Raw genomic sequence first — 19,341 nt, 5'->3', positions numbered from 1 at the left:
TAGGTGTCAGAGAGCTCTTGATTGTGTTGGGGATCATATGTATAGTGAACTCTGGGAGCAAGGAATGAAAGTTAAAGTTTTTGAGAGGTTGGAAGAACCTTTTTAGGTTCATAAAAATGTCCCAGCCCTCTTCTTATGTGCTAATTTTCCTAACCCTTTGCATATCTAGAAATTTTATGGAGTCATTGCTTCTCTGATGGCAGTGAGTATACTTCAAAAAGGGTAATAAAATTTATATTTAAGGTCTTAACTTGCTTGCAGATTTATTTCTTTTTTTCTCCTAGCTAAGTTTTTCAGAGATTGTATTTGTGGATTCATATTACTTAGAATGGCTAGTCAGAAAGTGGTACTGTGGATTGAGCTCTGGGGAACATCAAGGAAGGATAGAAGTCTTGATTGTTGATTTCTCCTTTCTCCTGTCCATTCAAGCATCATGAAAAATTAATTAATAGTTGATTTTGGCCTTTTGCAATTTGGGTCTGTGTTGTGTCTTGCTTCAGAGTGGGCTCTAGATCTAGTTATGGAGAGGTTATAGTGCACAAATGTAGGTTCAAAATTCTGATTATTTTCCCTACTCTTAGGTCCATGGTTCAAGGACAGGGGTAGCCTTGCTGAAGGAATTCAGACAAGAGGATTGTTTGAATAAACATTTTAGTGCTCATTTCGTGACCCCCATTTACTTCAAAGGACTGTTAAACACAGCCATATCAAAGAACTTGGGCCAAAGCTGAGCTGAGCAGGAAGTCAGATTTTACCAGACTTGCTGTGGATGAATGCAAAATCTCACCAAGCTAAAAGACCCATGCCAAACCTGTTTCACTGAACCTTTAGCTGAGCAGTATGCTGTAGTTTATGGCAGCCTCTCCTGTTTTTCACTGCTCTCCCCTTCTGAATTCTAGCCTTGCAGGTTTGAATCATAATGGCTACCATCATTTTTAAAAAATCCTTTAATTTAAATTTAATTAATTTAAATTTAAATTTAAAAAATTGTTGTTCATTTGCAGGCTGAAATTACCAGGAGGTGGTTCAGTGCATGCAAAAACACTCGAGATAACTAAACAAAACCCTCTCATGCACTTAAGAAAATCTGGATCATTCTGTGTTCAGCAGACTTTACAGAATCTCTTCAGCAACTAGAGAAATGGAAAGAAACAAACAATTCTCATCAGCTCATCCCTTTCTCTAAACAAGCCATTTATAAGAAAAAGTTGTGATAGGTAGAGAGAAGGCATCCCCTCTGATTTTTTTCTCAGAAGTCCTGAAAAGAGAGGATTTCAAATTGGAGCTGTTTATGGCTGGAGGATGATCACACAAAATCTCAAAATTGGCAAGATGCAAAGCTTGGCTTTGGAGAAGGAATTTCAGTGACTTGTAGGGAGTGAGGAGAGAAGAACGCAGCCCAGCTACTATTTTTTAATTCATACGTGATGGCAGAATATGTGAGGGAAAATAAATGTTTCATATTTTGTCAGGGAAAAATTAATGCGTGTGTGTGTATTTATGTGTGGGAACATCATAGTGCTCAAAACATTTCTCAAACCATCTTTTATGTCTTTGTTTTCAAATATTTGTCTCTCTTTCAGGTAAAATTTTCCAGATAAGAGATTTCTGGAGGGTGCTAATGAATGAGATTATTATCTTATCTTATTTATTGTGTTTAGTAGACAAAGAATGAAGAATGCTATCCATGCACCTGCAAAGGGGAAGGGATACTGAGAGAGGGGAAACATGTGAAAATGTTTGATACTTTGGCATTGCCAAAAAGCGATCGAATAAGCCCGCATTTATTCAGTTTGTTTTTCTGGCCCTCCCTCACTGTTGGTCACTAAACTATTTGTAATTTAATTTTCCTGGTCAACTCATATGATTTAGTCATCTTTCTTGTTATGCATTGGTTTGAGATGTTAGAGCATGATGCCTAACCTACCGAAGATGTATCTAGTTGCAACTATAAAGCTGTAACTTTGAGATCCATAGAGAAATTTTGTACGTAAATACAAGATACTATTACCTTGCACAGCTGGCATTAGCCTTTGTGAATCCAGAGTTAATGCTACTCCATAACGAGATGCCAGAATTTCATACATACATTCTAATGTAAATACTACCTTTTATATTTATAGATGAGAGACATAAGGTTTTATTTTGCCAAACCTTTGGACCTGACTGATAGGTCAGCTGAGGTTAGCTGACAACCAATTGGGCATCTATTTGAATTTTCTTAGACTTAAGAAAGTAAATATTTTGAATCGCTGCACTTAAAAACAGAAGTGGTTTTTAAAAAAATTTCATTAGCGCTGATTTTGAATTTTTTTTATGGAGGTTTCCCAGTAATGCAAATTTAAAAAAAAATCCTTTTGTTTTACTTTTTAACTTCTGAAAAAATATGAGGTATTCTATTTTTGGAAGAGTACTGAGTAGAAAGGTAAGAAACTACTTTCGAATCAAGGATTCTTAGGTTTGCACAGTATATCTTTTTAGTAAAAAAAACAACAAAAATTATCAAACTCAGAACAGAAACCTTTTACGCAGTCAACATTCAGAGGAAAATCTGTACAGTGGAAACCTGAAGTAAAGAACATAAAATAAAGAAAGTACTAATGCTTCTTAGAACTTCAAAATGTGACTTTCTTAAGTGGAAACACACTGGTTTGTTCTTATTTAAAGACTACATTAGAAACTGAGGCTGTAGACTATGAGAACAGACATGACATCCAGTAAATCATGGACTCTTTATGTAAACTCTAGAGGTCCTTATGGGGACCAACCTAATAAAAGCCGGTAGGCTAGAGGTCATGTAGCCAGTTCCTGGATTGACAGCAACAACATTAATATGTGATGCTTTAAGGCTTACAAAGTGCCTTATCTATATTATCTTATTTGGTCCTCATAATAATTATTTGTGACTTGTGACTTGTCTGTGGTAATATAACTAGTAAGTGTCTGAGAAGGGATTTTGATCCAGGTCTGCTCTGATTCAAAGTCCAGTACTGTACCATACTGTGTACTCTTCACACCCCATAAAAACTTTGGTTTTTGAATTTTGCTTCCTAGAGCTACAGGACATTTTTTTTTTACTAGACCAGATGATTTTTGAGGTCCTCCCTTTTCCCTCTGAAGTTTTGATAACTGCTTTGGTGACTTGTATCTCATTTTCTATTTCTTTCTACCATCTAGTGGCAGAATATAAAACTACAGCATAGGATAGAAGAGAAGGAGCAACAGTAGTTAGTTAACTCACGATTTAGAGCTGGGAGGGATCTTTGATGCAACCTAGACCTCTCTTCTCTTGTACATATAGGAAATTGAAGCCAAAATAGAAGTCATGGCATAATATAAAGGATATGAAAACCACCATAGGTCTCTAGTTTTTTCAGAAAGTTGACTATTACATGTACATATGGTAAGTTTCATTGTACTGTACGCTATCAGAATCAATGAGGTACAGAACATTGTTATTGGATTTTCTGCATCAATAATGGGAAGATTTATGTTCCAGCTTATATATAATATATATGTTACTTATTAAAGGCAATAATATATGCAGAAGTACTTTGTATATAAATTGTTATTCATGAACTAAAAGGTTTATAGAATACAAATGTATATTTACATGTACTATCATTTTGTAGTATTCAATTAATTTAAAAAATTATTGAACACCTATTGTATATATACACACATATATCAAGCACAGTGCTAGTCACTAGGGATACGACAAAATAAAAAAAAATTCTTAGCCTTGGGAAGCTTATATTCTGCTGGGGGAGGAGGGAGAAGTGAGAAAATTTGCACAAATACAAAATGTTCAGTTTTTTTCTACAATTGGCTTGGGGGCGTTGTGAGGGAAGCAAGAGAAGAGAGGAAGAACTGAAATGAATAGCACAGGGAAGGAAGCTGTGAAGTTGATATGGAGGAATTCATATTTGTGAAAGTCAGAGATTGATTTGAAGTTGGAGGAAAATTTGTAGAAGAAGAGCAGGAAATGAAGACTCAAGAAGGACATGTGTTAGCTGTATTCAGTTCTTTGAAGGATTGTTAATACGGTGAAGGAACTAGTCTTATCTGTTTGGTCCCAAAAGGCAGAATTAGTGATCTCTTGCCATATCTTATGTTCCTTTCTCAGCCCTTATCCGTATTGACTTCTCTGTAGCATTTCATGTAAGTGACCACTCTTTCCTTCTGAATAATCTCTTGTTTTTGAATTTTCATTACCCTATTTCTCCTTGTTTTCCTTTTTACCAGTCTGACCATTCCTAAGACACTTTTGCTGGCTCCTTATCCATGTCATGTATGTTAAGAATGTATACTGGTAAGGAAATCTAGGAAACAAACAACAACATAGTTGAAAACATTTGGTTGAAGATCAGAAAAACAGAATCAGTTTGGTGAATAAGAGTATACCACAGACTACCAGAATAGAAATAGGAAATAGATCAGTGGTTTTAGAAACATCACATTCTTGGCATGATGGCTAATTTTAGTTGTCCAGACATGTTTAAAGCTTTCTCTTGGCCAAAGGTAGAGTGGCTAATAACTTGTTGACTTATCTTAATGATAATTTCAGCTTTCAAAAGGTAGAAGAATCTTAATCTGATTCTCATTATTAGTTGGGGTACTTGGTGATTGGGGGCAGATATGATAGGAATATTAGACAGTGATCATACCTTCCTTAGAGTTTATGGTAGAGAAGAGGTAAACCAGGCATGGTCAGACTATATCCTCGATTGGAGAAAACTGATATCCAAGGGTTCAGAGATAGTATAAGGAAGATGTGATAGACTGAAATTCTACAAGGGAAAATGCAATAGGAGGATCTGGAAGACTTCAAGAAAGAAATTCTGAAGGAAGGGAAAAATTTCTGATGAAGAAGAAAAATGAGAATTGTTTGGAGAGACCAATGTGTGTGCACAGGGTATTCCCCAATAGAATTAGATTTTATTTATTTATTTTTTCATTGCAATAGTTTTATTGAAAGGTCACTTTCTTAGTACCAGAACATAATGGTACTTTGTTAGGTTATTTCAGCAAACTTAAGTTGCACTGATGAATTAGAAAGGAAATTTTTGAATGAATCAGTTGTTTAGGAGTAAGAGTGCATCTACAAAATGCTTTACAAAATGAAGCATAAGATATATGAGGCATACTGTGGTTCTTTGGTTCATCTTTAAAGGGAAGTTTTTTTTTTTTTTCTCCCCACAACATGATAGAACAGGGAAATTTGAACTTGTTTTAGCTTTTTTGGAAATTAAGCTATATGTCGCACTGAGTAACCATATGCTTTCCCAACCCTGTATGTTAGTTTATATTCATTAGCCTACAAGTAGCCTTAAGTGCTCCAACTACCACATAATTCGTCAATTAAATTGCTGCTTACTTGAATCTGGATAGACAACTATTTAGTCTCTCTAAGTTGAATTGTTACAGGACCGTTATGACAATAGCATACCCCATATGTCTTGCTTTTAAACACAAAGCTCTATCCTAATGGTCCAGTTTCAAACCAACAGTAATACTTATTTAAAAGCCCTAGACTGTTAGCATTAGCATATATTGCTTTAGAAGGACACAGCTGAGGTTTCAGATCAGCAGACTATGAGAGTACAATAGAAATTAAATTTTTTCTAATGTATTAGATATTGAGATAAAAATCATTCCATATACAACTTTGTATACCATATCACTTGTTCCCTAGGATAATGTTGAAGATCACTTAAATTTAACATGTCTGTCTATGACTTTAATACAATTTTATAATCAAATTTAAATGAAAATTATGCCAAACAAAAATAAATCCTTAGTATTATTGGATTATCTAGTTACATAAGGTTTTAAAAAGATTGTTTATACTGCCTCAAAGACTAGTAACCCTATTTACTAAAGTGCATCATACCATTTTTTTGAATTTGCTCTGGTTTGATTTGAACTTGCATCCTAACTCAAATAACATCAGTTAAAGTAAAACATACCTTACCATCAATACTACCTGTAATCAGTATACCAATCCAGATACTACTAGATTTGATCAATATTAATTGTCAATTTATAGTATAGTCTCCCATCCTTATTCTACATTAGGGTTTCACATTTAACTTTTAGTTTTTATAAGCATGCTTCAAAGAGGATCATTATTTAATTCTGAACACATATCCTTTTTTAAAAACATTATTTATTTAATTTATTTAATGTATTTCATTTTCAGCATTGATTTTTACAAGAGCTTGAATTATGAATTTTCTCCCCATTTCTACCCTCCCTCCCACTCCAATATGGCATATATTCTGATTGCCCCATTCCCCAATCAGCCCTCCCTTCTGTCACCCCACTCCCCTCTCATTCCCTTTTCCCTTCCTTTCTTGTAGGGCAAGACAAATTTCTACACCCCATTGCCTATGTATCTTATTTCCTAGTTACATGCAAAAACATTTTTTTTTGTTTTTGAACATCTGTTCCTAAAACTTTGAGTTCCAAATTCTCTCCCCTCTTCCCTTCCCACGCACCCTCCCTAAGAAAGCAAGCGATTCAACATAGGCCACATGCCTATCATTATGTAAAACCCTTCCATAATACTCATGTTGTGAAAGACTATATTTTGCTCCTTCCTAACCTATCCCCCTTTATTGAATTTTCTCCCTTGACCCTGTCCCTTTTCAAAAGTGTTTGTTTTTGATTACCTCCTCCCCCTATCTACCCTCCCTTCTATCATCCCCCATTTTTTCTCTTCTTCCTCCTTCTTTTCTGTGGGGTAAGATACCCAGTTGAGTGTGTGTATTATTCTCTCCTCAGGTCAAATCCAATGAGAGCAAGATTCACTCATTCCCTGTCACCTGCTCCCTCTTCCCTTCCTACAGAACCTCTTTTTCTTACCACTTTTATGTGAGATAATTTACCCCATTCTATCTCTCCCTTTCTCCCTCTCTCAATATATTCCTTTCTCATCCTTTAATTTGATTTTACTTTTTTAGATATCATCCCTTCATATTCAACTCACCCTGTGCCCTCTGTCTCTCTCTCTGTCTCTCTGTCTCTCTCTCTGTCTCTCTCTCTCTCTCTCTCTCTCTGTCTCTGTCTCTCTCTCTCTCTCTCTCTATATATATATATATATACACACACACACATATATATATGTGTATATATATACACACACACATACACATATACATATACACAAACACACATATATATATACATATATATATATATATGCATATTCCCTTCAGCTACCCTAATACTGAGGTTTCATGAATCGTACACATCATCTTTCCATGTAGTAATGTAAACAAAACAGTTCAACTTTAGTAAGTCCCTTGTGATTTCTCTTTCTTGTTTACCTTTTCATGCTTCTCTTGATTCTTGTGTTTGAAAGTCAAATTTTCTATTCAGCTCTGGTCTTTTCACTGAGAAAGCTTGAAAGCCCTCTATTTTATTGAAAATCCACATTTTGCCTTGGAGCATGATACTCAGTTTTGCTGGGTAGGTGATTCTTGGTTTTAATCCTAACTCCATTGACCTCCAGAATATCGTATTCCAAGTCCTTTGATCCCTTAATGTAGAAACTGCTAGATCTTGCATTATTCTGACTGTGTTTCTACAGTACTCAAATTGTTTCTTTCTGGCTGCTTGCAGTATTTTCTCCTTGATCTGGGAGCTCTGGAATTTGGCAACAATGTTCCTAGGAGTCTTTTTTGGGGGATCTTTTTGAGGAAGCAATCAGTGGATTCTTTGTATTTCTATTTTACCCTCTGGCTCTAGAATATCAGGGCAGTTCTCCTTGATAATTTCTGAAGATGATATCTAGGCCCTTTTTTTGATCCTGGCTTTCAGGTAGTCCAATAATTTTTAAATGATCTCTCCTGGATCTATTTTCCAGGTCAGTGGCCTTTCCAATGAGATACTTCACATTGTCTTCCACTTTTTCATTCCTTTGATTCTGTTTTATAATATCTTGATTTCTCATCAATTCACTAGCTTCCACTTGCTCCAATCTAATTTCTAAGGTGGTATTTTCTTCTGTCGTCTTTTCGACCTCCTTTTCCATTTGGCTAATTCTGCCTTTCAAGGCATTCTTCTTCTCATTGGCTTTTTGGAGCTCTTTTGCCATTTGACTTAGTCTGTTTTTAAGGTATTGTTTTCTTCAGTATTTTTTTCAGTATTTTTTTGAGTCTGCTTCAGGAAGTCATTGACTTGTTTTTCATGGTTTTCTCGCATCATTCTTATTTCTCTTCCCAATTTTTTCTCTACTTTTCTAACTTGCTTTTCCAAATCCTTTTTGAGCTCTTCCATGGCCTGAGACCAGTTCTTGTTTTTCTTGGAGGCTTTTGGTGTAGGCTCTTTGACTTTGTTGACTTCTTCTCGCTGTATGTTTTGGTCTTCTTTGTCACCAAAGGAAGATTCCAAAGTCTGAGACTGAATCTGAGTCTGTTTTCGCTGCCTGGCCATGTTCCCAGCCAATTTACTTGACCCTTGAGTTTTTCTTTGGGGTATGACTGCTTGTAGAGTAAAGAGCACTTTGTTCCAAGCTTGAGGGCATGCACTGTTGTTTTGAGAACTATTTCTATACAGCCAGCTCTGCCACACCAGCACTCCTCCTCCTCTAAGAACCACCAAACTGGACCTGACTCAGATCTTAAGCAGGCTCTGCTCCTGCTCTGATCTGCCACTTAATTCCTCCCACCAGGTGGGCCTGAAGCTGGAAGTAACTGCAGCTGTAGTTCTGTAGCTGCACCACCCCAGCTGCCCCTGGTGGTGACCAAACTGTGAACTCCTTTCACACCTTTTCTCACTAACGTTCTCTGATGTCTTTGGTGTTTGTGGGTTGAGAAGTCTGGTAACTGCCTTGGCTCATTGATTCAGGGTGTTAGGGTCTGTTCCACCTGGCTCTTGGTCTGGTTGGTCCTGCTGCCACCCATGCTGGGCTCTGCTCCCCTCTGTTCCCAGCTACGTGCATGAAGACCTCACCCAGCAACCATCCAGGCTGTCCTGGGCTAGAGCCCTGCTTCCCTTTGCTATTTTGTTGGTTCTGCAGTTCTAGAATTTGTTCAGAGCCATTTTTGTAGGTTTTTGGAGGGACCTGGCGGGGAGCTCACACAAGTCCCTGCTTTCCAGCTGCCATCTTGGTTCTGCCCCCTGCCCTGAACACATTTCCAATTGCAGCACACATGATCAATTTCCAACGATAGTCTCTTTTCCCCCTTAAGTTTGTAAACATCAGTGCTAACCTAGTTGCTATGTTTCAGACTTCACAGCTTATGTACATTCTAATATTGGAGTCCCCAGTTCTGATGTGAAATAAGCCTTCAAAATAGTTGAATTTATTCACCATAATAATCTTATTAAGACCCAGCTTCGGGGATTGTTGGAAGAGGAGCAATTTTGTTAATAACTTTGCTTCAACTGATGTGCAGTATGGCCAGATACGATCTACTTCAACTTCTGAACATTTGGTTTAGAACACTCTTTTGATGAGTATTCAGTTAGTCACTTAACTACGAGTTTCTGCCAGAAGGTCAGGTCTCTGCAATTTATCTTGGAATTTTTCTGAAGACATTCTGCATCTTCTGTCGATTCTATAAATTTCTGTACTTGAATCTCCAGTGCAGTTATAGACAATGCCAGTACAGAAGGCTTGCTTTAGAAAACATAATCTTACAGTGGCATGCCTTGAACTGAGCTTCCAGTTCCTTCAAAACTCTGGTTCAAAATCCTTTCAAATGGTAAGTTTTCATGAATGAGCGAATAACAGAACTGTAGAAACTGAAAGACAGTAAGTAGGAGCTTTGACTTTCAAACATACCTTCTCTAATACAATCTTTTTTATTCTCATCAATTTAGAATCTGTGAATTTGTGTTGGCATATTCAGATCAAATCAATGGCTAATGGGACATTTCTCTCTTACTCTGTAGATTTCACAGTCAGATAGAAGCAACTTAATCTCACACGTTCAGGGCGTCTGGTGTGTACCTTCATTTTGGATAAAATACTGTTCAGTAAATTTACAACTAGAGAAAAATTCTCTGTGTCAAAACTGAAGAACTAAGTTAGTCTAAGAATGTCTTTCACTTTGAAGTCCCTCAGTCTTGCAGCCACCCGAATGCCATTATCTTGAACAGATTCAGTTAGTCTCACGCCACAGACCTTTGGCTGACATCTAGACTCCTGTTCCAATAGAACATTCAGCTGGTTTCTGAGCTCTAGTTGTTACCAGTGCCTCTGTCTTCTTGGGCACTTTTTTGGTAGCAAGCCCCCCATAGGACTGTCCTCTCCTTACCCTGAAAAATTAGTCAAATACTTTGGATGATGCAGGACCTATGTGGGGGAAAGAGAGGGGTTGGGGCAGAGGAAATGATGGAGGAGGTTTCTGGGGCAGTGGCTCTAGCAAATTGAGAATGATGCCAGTCCTAGGCCAAGGAGTGCTGAGAACAAATTTAGGTTTTAAAATTACATATACAGTTGATGAATGTAATGGTAACTATAAGAGCATGACATGGATCTGTAAAAAAAACTATCAGGAATGCTAAAGCTTGGAATGGATCGAGTCTGGCTTAGTACAAGAAAGTGGGTATCAAGGGAAATATGAAGACTGAAAAAAGGATAGGATGCTTTTCTTGGGGGGGTAGATGTTATGATGACTCATGAGAGGGAGATTTTGTTTTCTCTGCCAAGGAGAATGATCTTTGTGATGGAAGTGAGAGAAAAAAAAATGTCCAAAGGGAGGTAGTACCCAAGATGAGTTAGTAGATAGTAAAAGAGGATCTAGTTGTCATAGAAGAATTTGGGCTAGGGTAGAATAATTATATACTTGGGTGCTTAAAGAACTAGCAGATATGATTGCTGAGTCACTGTCAGTGATATTTACAAAATTAGAGAATGAGAGATTTTTTAAAAGGGAAGTGAATAGAGTCTGCAAAATATAGGACAGTCAATCAATTAATTAATTGTTATCAAACACTTATGTACCATGCATAACGCAAATCTCAGGATATAATAACAACACCTGTCCCTTGGACAGCAAGGAGATCAAATCAGTCGATACTTAAAGAAAGTAAGTCAGACTATTTATTGGAAGGACAAATACTGTAGCTGAAGCTTGAATATTTTGGCCACATAATGAAAATACAGGACTCCTTGGAAAATACCCTGATGTTGGGAAAGAGGAGAAAGGTGATGATAGAAGATGAAATGGATAGATAGTGTCATGGAAGCAATGAACATGAGCCTGGACAAACTTCAGGAGATAGGGGAAGATAAAGGTCCTGGCATGCTGTAGTCCATGGTGTCATGAAGAGTTGGACATGACTGAAAGTCAACAATAACAACATACCTGAATATGAATCTAAACAGTGGGATGCTCCATATTATATGTGGCAGGTCAATTTGTATTATGGCCTATGCCTAGGAAATCTTGCCTTATTAAATTCACAATGATGGAATTAGCCTTAATGCAAGAGATTATTTTCAGGATATACATGCTTTGCCTAGGTAAAGGTTTTTTGTTTTACCTTTCTTCCAGCTATGTATCCTCCAGCTGCTCCAAAGCTTTTGGTGAATGTTCCCATGAGCACATCAACATCACAAGGATCTAATCCAAAGTAGTCCACGACCCCCTGGCCTCTTGGGCCTAAACTTCCAATACTGTGAGCTTCATCCATGTAGAGGTAAGCTTTGTACTTCTTCTTTAAGGCAATGATCTCAGGCAGACGCACGATGGAACCTTCCATGCTAGATTATGGAGAGAAATGCTAATATTGTAATTTATTCTTTGAAAAACCTTTCTTTTTCTTTTTGAATATAGATATGACAGCTTCTACCTTCCGTTAAAAATAGGTACTTACTGTTTCTTTCCCTAAGATACATTTTAAAAGTATAAGTTAAAATTTTTGCAATTAGGGAAGAGTCTCTAAGTGTTTTGAAAATGAAGGCTGTACCTCTCTGCCATATTTCCTGAAGAACTAAAATCAATTATCTGTTGATTTGGCATGTTGAGTTTGGGTCAGAGTGAGGAAAGAATCTCACTGTGTAGTTTATTAATTTTAATTGTTAAAGATGTTAGAAATAACATTCCGTTTAATGATGGAATTGGTTCAATCGTGTGATGATCCACTGACTGATGATAGGTCCAAAAATGCTTATTTGACCAATTAGACCCTATTGGTCCCTTCTTTTGAGCTGATGAAAGGTGAAGATTATAGTGACAAAGCCATAAAAGAGCTTTACTTGAAACAATGAAGAGTTAAACATAACAAAATAACAATGTTTATAGAGCCAGATTCAATGTTTCATTGTAGTAATTGGTTTATTTAGTATGCCTAATAGTTTCCTGTAGGTGGAACCTTTTTTTTATCCCTAGTTTTATGTTTCTTTGTATTTTAACTTATAAATTCCTTCTCCTTTTGGAATTAGGCAGGATATAAATCTTACTGAAATAAAATAACAATGCCAAATTTGTGTAGTAGCCAACTACTTGGAATTTGAAGCTTTTAATAAGTTCTCAGAATACCTTGACTGCAATATCTTTATGTGCAGTTTTATTGTATTAAATGATTATCTCAATTAAAAAATAGTTAAATAAGCCAGTTAGGTCAAACTGCCAATTTTAATTTTTTCCCTTTACTGAATTTAACTATAAATAAAACTAAATTTAATGCTTTTATTTTTTTCTGCTTTAAATGCTTAAGTGACAGGTCAGTTTAGATAGTAAAGCAGTAAAATTGATTGGACATGTATCCCTAGTTTAATGGGTACTAGGTAAAGAATCAAATTTAAAAACAAACAACAAATCTTTTTACAAGCACATTTGTACGTGCGTGAGTGTGTGCCTATGTGTGTGTGTTTAGGCCATGATTTGAGTCAAATTAAGACTGGTTAAAGTAAATTAAGACTGGTTAAAGTTTTATTCCTTTAGCTTCAGTACTTTAATATTTGAAGTTGGGTTACATTTAAAAACATGCTAAGTGTTTTTTATATTTATTACTTATTAAACATATTTTCCCTTTGAAATGGAAGTCCTCCCCCATCTATCTCAACATTATTGGAAGAGATACTGTTTAATACAGATAGTTCTACCAGCTAATTTGAAGCAGTATTTAAGGTCTTGAATTATGCTTGAATTAACAAGTAGTGACTACACACACACATGCACATATATGTGTATATGTTTATATACTGTCTATTAGATAACATATTAACTAAGTGTATAGATTTCTTTTTGAAATCTCCTTTTCCCCTGCTCCTTATATACAATCTAAGTTACTAAATAGCAACAATGGACAAATGCTACTGTTTGCCAACTTAAATCACAGAAAAATCTTCCTCATGGGCTCAGATCATATCCTGAGATGAGAAAGGAAATAATAGCTACTACAACTTTAAAATTAAGTGACTACTGTCCTTTTAATTTTCTTGTTCTTTTATGTTTTCACTTATTGCGATTGGAATGATATAGGGTCTAATATTTGGAGTTCAGAAAATCTCAGCTACTGCTCAGGCATTTTTGGAGTAAATAATATCTCTTTGATAGAGGACTTAACTACCTTTGTAAGAACTGAATCTTCTAGGATTAGGTGAATGATCATCAAATTATTTCTCGAGTATCTGTGGGTTGAAAGCTATGGCTGTGACTTTGTTACCTCAAGTCCCAGATCATTTGGAAAATTCCCCTTTGTTATTGATTTGTATAAAATAGTATATATGTTCCATAACTGGAAATAAACCAAAACAAATCTGGATATTTCAGAGTGATCATAGAAACAGTAAAAAACTCAGTTCATTTCAGATTGACTGATGATTATGTACTTTGTTATGAATTTCCTCTTTAGGAATAATTCAGATTGTGTCAGTGTAATGTTTATTACATTTTAATTAAAAAATCAGATGTCATCACATATGCCCTTTTATACAAGTGGACCTAGTTTATTATGGTTTGTTTTCTTTAGAAGATAATTGAAATAGTGTTAGGACATCTCTGTGATCCTACCACCTCTGCCTTTGTATGAATCAGGAGCAGGTTTCATCTGTAGTTTCTTGGCTTTCATCAATACTGACTATAGACCCTGTGCTGACTACACCCAGTGGATAATATAAGTCAAGGCACAGAGAAAGAAAGTGGCCTCTGCCCTAGCATCAGGGCTTCTTTTAGAGTCACTTGCTTACAGATGCTGCTTGTTTTAATTAATATGATCAATATGATCTTGTATGCTAACTTGTTTAGTTGAACCCAAGTTCAGCTAGTTGAGATGACAGTTGTAAAGCATTTATCACAATGCCCATTGGATGTTTATTCTCTTCCTTCTTTCCCCCATGTTGTTTATCTGACTGCATCAGTTAGCTGTCTTGAAATTCACTTCATTCTTAGTTGACCTTCCATGAACTTAACTTTGTTTGCCTGACCTATGATAATGCCCTGATCATTCTAGACCCTTCTCTTCTTCTAATATTTCACTCTTTTCTAGTCTAATTTTAGCCTGCCAGATGCTTCATAGGTAGCTGAGGAATGGTCATGACTTTATGAATTTTAGCTCATCCTGTTGTGGCTTACACACTTAGAATGGATCATTGTACAATATGGTTATCAATTATCTGTGATATTCCCCATTAGACTGTAAGCTCCATGAGAGAACAGAGTGTGTTTTATGTACACTTTTTTATCTCTTCCATTGCTTTGTACAGAGTAGGTGCTTAGTAGACATTTAATTAAATTAAATTATGCAATAGTACAAAATACATTATTCATTTTGGCATTTAACAGTTTAGCAAATTAAAAAAAATATTGTTAATAGCCAGTATGTGCCAGGCACTAGGCTGTCTCATAAAAAGAAATGACAGAATCTCTGCTCTTAAGGAACTTTTTTAATCCACTGAGATATACCATGATACATCCTCAAATATATATGATACAAGGTAGAATGTGATAAGGATAAAAGAGGTCCAGACAAAATGCTAAGATCAGGGAGGACTTTGTAGAAGAGGAGCGAGCTGGGGTAGACCTTGAAGGAAGAGGATTTCATAAAGTACAGTTTAGGAGGAAACATACTGTAGGCACGATTCATGACATTTGTAAATACACAGAGATGGGAGAGTGCAGGATGAGATCAAAGAACAGATAATAAAAAGTCTTCAATACCAGGCTAATGAATTTATTTTTTACCTAGGAAGCAGGGTGGATGTTTTTGAGAAGGAATCGATATGGTCAAACCTGTTCATTATGAAGATTATTTTTCTAATTATATAAATAATTGACTAATTGGCATTGGGGAGACTTTGGAGGCAGAGCTTTCAGTTAGGAGGTTATTACAAAAGACTATATAACAGGTGATGAAGCAATGAACTAAGGTGATGGTTGTATAAGAATAGAGAGGAAGGGATAGGTGCAAGAAATGTTGTGGAGGTGTTAACAGAGATTAGCAACTGTAATTGAGTGTGAGGTCTAGGGAAAAAGGAAATCAAAGCTGGCTCTGTGGTTTTGCAACTATGTGACTGGGAAAATAGTGGAACCACTAATAGATACATTGCAGAAATCCATATATATAATATATATATTTATATGTGTGTGTGCATATATGTATATGTCTAAATTTTTTTCTTGATTTAAAAGTCTAATGAAGGAAATGAGGTAGATTTAGTATTACTCCTACTTTTTGTGACTACTTCTTAGTGACCACTTGCTGACTCATAGGGACTACTGCTTCCCTTTTCAGGTACTCACAAACTTCTCAGTTGTTATCACACAGCTTCTTATTTTCTTTGCATATGCACATATTAGTAATTTTTTCACATTTATTTCCATTAGAATTTAGCACATAGATAGGAGAAGAGAAGACTTAGGTGTGGGATACTAGAGTTAGTTTCAAGTCCATGAAAAACTTTGGGTAGAAGAGGGATTAGACATTTTCTTGGGTTCCTCTGTGTCTCTGTACATTTTATTGCATTTACAAAGTTACTGTGGATTCTCTTTTCATCATCTCTTCATAACTATCCATAAATTTAGGTAGGCCACTTTTCTCTGCTAGTATTTTGAAAGCTGTGATCCTCCAATTTTCTGCCATACTTCTCTTTTGAGTCTTTATAGCTGGCTATGTTATGTTTGTCATACATCGCAGCTATAACACTAGGTATAATGTGCATTTAGCAAATAAAGGTCCTGAATTCACTTTCCTTTTCTAAGTTAATGCCATATGATTTTTGTTCATGGCATATTGATCCATCTTTTAAATACAGTAACTATTTAGTGACACTAAAATAGTGTTATAGAATGGAGTCCAAGAATCATCAGTGACTTGACACTTGAGTTCTGAATATACCTTAACTTTCCCTTGACTCTTTTTCAGCTCTTAACTACTTTTGTAATGGATCTTGGATGAGTGATTTTGGAAGAAACAGAAAAGAGAAAAAGATCATGATATTGAAACTCTGAAGGCAGCCCAATGATATTATCTGTGTGGATGTCCACAAATTACATACCAACAAAATATTTAAAAACTGAAATTCCCACATTATTCTTAAGAAAAGTCAACTGGAGATTATTTCACTCAATGTTGAGTTATGGCAAAGGTTAGAAGACAGTCACACAAAATCATAGAATTATACAATGATTGAGTTGTAAGTAAAGATAATGTAGCCTGACCCTTTTATTTTAAAGATGAAGAAACCAAAGTCCAGAAAGGGACTTTTCATGAAAGGCATTTTGGGTTGGAGACTCTTTTCATGGAAAGTTTCATATGCTGATTTGGAAAAAAATAAGATAAAAAACATTCATCACTGAAACAGTCCTTTAAAGCTCTATTCCAGAGCTCTTGAAAAAAAGACATAAGATAAATGAATATATAAACCACAGATTAAATTACAAATATTAGAGATGTTTAAACTTGAAATCTCGTGCAGTTTCTCAATTTCTGCAAGAAATCCATAACTTTTAAGCCTATATTGCTGATCCTGTGGCAGAACAGAGATGGGACTTATGAAATGAACAAAACCCAGCCTTTGCAGTGGTTTCTGTAGGCCGGGTAACTGACAAGAGTATTTGACAGTAAAATGCTGGTGGTCCTCTTAATTTCAGCCATGATCAAAGTGTTTAAAACTTAACTTTCCTTTAGTTGTGCCAAGTTGTGTTTATTTGCAGTTTGGTTCTGTTTATTCTGCTTAAAAGGAGATGTCCAGCCTGCTCTGGCTCAGCTGATCAGCTTTTAAGCTGTTCCAATCCTGAATGACAGGTGTTTAGATAAGAGTTGGTTTGTTCTCTCGCCTCAGTTTTATGGTGCAATGCAGCTGGCACAAATTACACAGGAGGAAGAATGAGGCTTGAAGTTTGACAGCATAAAGTCAATATGGCATTAGTATTTTTTTTTAAGTAGCAAGTTCAGGGTCAATGAGTAGTTAATTATTCTAGTATACCCTCACAGTTTTTATGCATAGGACACACTCCCGGTTGTTGCAGGTTTTAAAGAAAATCAGTGACTGACAATAAACTATAAATGCCAAGTTTGCAACTTTGTGGTAGCATGTGAAATAACCAGATCTCCTGGATCAGGTATGGGGAGGGTATATATGGGGAAGTTGACAAGGTCTTGACCAGTAGCCAGGACAATAAATGCTGCAGTCAGTTGTTGTTTTTTAATGAAGAGCAAATTTGAAAATTTCAGCTTGTGAAAATGTATTAGTTGGCAGAAAACACATTTCTTTCCTTTTCTCTTGTTATTATTCTTTTGGCTAAAATTATATTATTAGAGGGGAAAGTTTAGATTAAAGAGAAAAAATGCAGCCTCTGCTTTTACTGCCTTATTTGCAGCAATGCTGTTATTTTTCAGGTGCAGGAATTACCATTTCATGCAGTTTTTCTCACTTTTGTATTATTATCCCACAGGAACCTCCTTTCTAATTACTCAAGATTAGGATTCATTAAAAATTCACTTAGGAAAGATTCTGCTGAGCTAACAGTTCCTCTGCATATAGAGTAAGATAGCAAAGGTAGTACTTTGGGGACTCTTCCTCTTCCCTTAGTAAAATAAATATAAAAATGTTGACTGGAGAGAATTGAATTTTTGATGTAAAATCTTTCTAAACCAAACTATGAACCGGTTAGTAGTCCCTGTGGCATCATAGTCTGAATGTCATAGAAATATTCTACGTATTGGTGGCCCCTTTAGCTATTGTTAGCTCTTTTGTGTTTTTTTGAAAAATGGCTTATATCAAATAATTGAAAGCATACCTCAATGTACTCTATGATTAGATAAGAAATATCATGAGAATTAATGCCAAACAATATTATAGTGTCAAATATCCCTATGACTAGAGGTCTTCAATATGTGGTAAGCAAAGTTTATAAAAAGAACCACTTTAAGTTAACTCTTTTCCATATGTATTCCTCTACAAAACAGGTTGAAAAAATTCCCTCAATATCAAACCACATCCAGAGAGGCAGACATGAGGTAAAGAAAAGCTACCTAACAGTTAGAGCTATTCGGAAATGGAATAGGCTATCTCTGGTAGTCATAGGCTCCCCCTTGCTAGAGCTCTTCAAGTGAAGACTGGATGATAAATTTTGAGAAGTCTAGGAGGGAGTATTGTTCAGATGTTGATTGTATTAGATGTCCTCTGAGGTCAACAAATTCATTTTAGATATTAAGCACTTACTGTGTTGAAGGATACTGTGCTAGACACTGCAAACAAGTAGTCTCTGTCCATAAAGATCTTATATAATATCCCTTTCAACTTTGAGGCTGTGTGATTCTGTGCTTCTAGTTATCTGACAATGAAGATTAGCCCTTGTTCTGAGCTCCCGGGCTGAACCTAGATGTTGGTAACTATGAATTGTATTGGGTCTGTCTGTTGATGTTTGTACTTTGTTTGTAATTTGCTCTGAAGTTCAGGGTGCTGGCTTTTCCCCCTGAACTAAGTGAATGCTGTCTATATGCTGGATTAAAGTAAACTTGTCAACCCCTTTAACCTTGCTTTCCTTATTAAGGCAGATCAAAAGAACCCGTGCTGTTGGCAGCTTTCTGGGTGCTGGCTGTGGGTGGATCTTACGTCCCCCACAGAGGCTGCTAGCTGGATTGTTGAAACAAATATGAGAAGAGTTACTCAGAGGAAGGAGTACTGTGAGGAGATTGAAGAGAGATGAGAATGTCTGGAAAATAAAGTATCTTGGCAAAGATACTACAGTGGTTTGCCATTTCCTTCTCCAGCTCATTTTACATATGAAAAACTGAGGCCAACAGGGTTACTTGCCCAGGGTCACATAGCTAGTAAGTATCTGAGACCACATTTAAACTCTGGAAGATGGATCTTTTGGACTTCAGGCCTGGCCCTCTATGCACAGCGCCACCTAGCTGCCCCAAATATATTTAGAC

The 19,341-nt window shown here is 36.1% G+C and overlaps 1 protein-coding gene and 1 pseudogene across 2 annotated transcripts in view; both read right to left on the bottom strand.

Annotated features, from left to right (window-relative positions):
- The window catches only part of SPTLC3 (serine palmitoyltransferase long chain base subunit 3), a 217,900-nt gene that overhangs the window by 65,376 nt on the left and 133,183 nt on the right, over positions 1–19,341 (bottom strand). For both annotated transcript variants that reach the window (XM_036749299.1, XM_036749300.1), the window contains exon 8: positions 11,500–11,719. In XM_036749299.1, coding sequence (XP_036605194.1) covers positions 11,500–11,719 — 220 coding nt within the window. The remainder of the gene's footprint in view (positions 1–11,499; positions 11,720–19,341) is intronic.
- LOC118841261 lies at positions 9,333–10,964 on the bottom strand (annotated as a pseudogene).

The sequence above is a fragment of the Trichosurus vulpecula genome, chromosome 3, assembly GCF_011100635.1.
Source record: "Trichosurus vulpecula isolate mTriVul1 chromosome 3, mTriVul1.pri, whole genome shotgun sequence".
Taxonomy (NCBI): domain Eukaryota; kingdom Metazoa; phylum Chordata; class Mammalia; order Diprotodontia; family Phalangeridae; genus Trichosurus; species Trichosurus vulpecula.
Note: the sequence above shows the minus strand (reverse complement) of the source record. Positions and strands in the feature narration are given on the sequence as shown.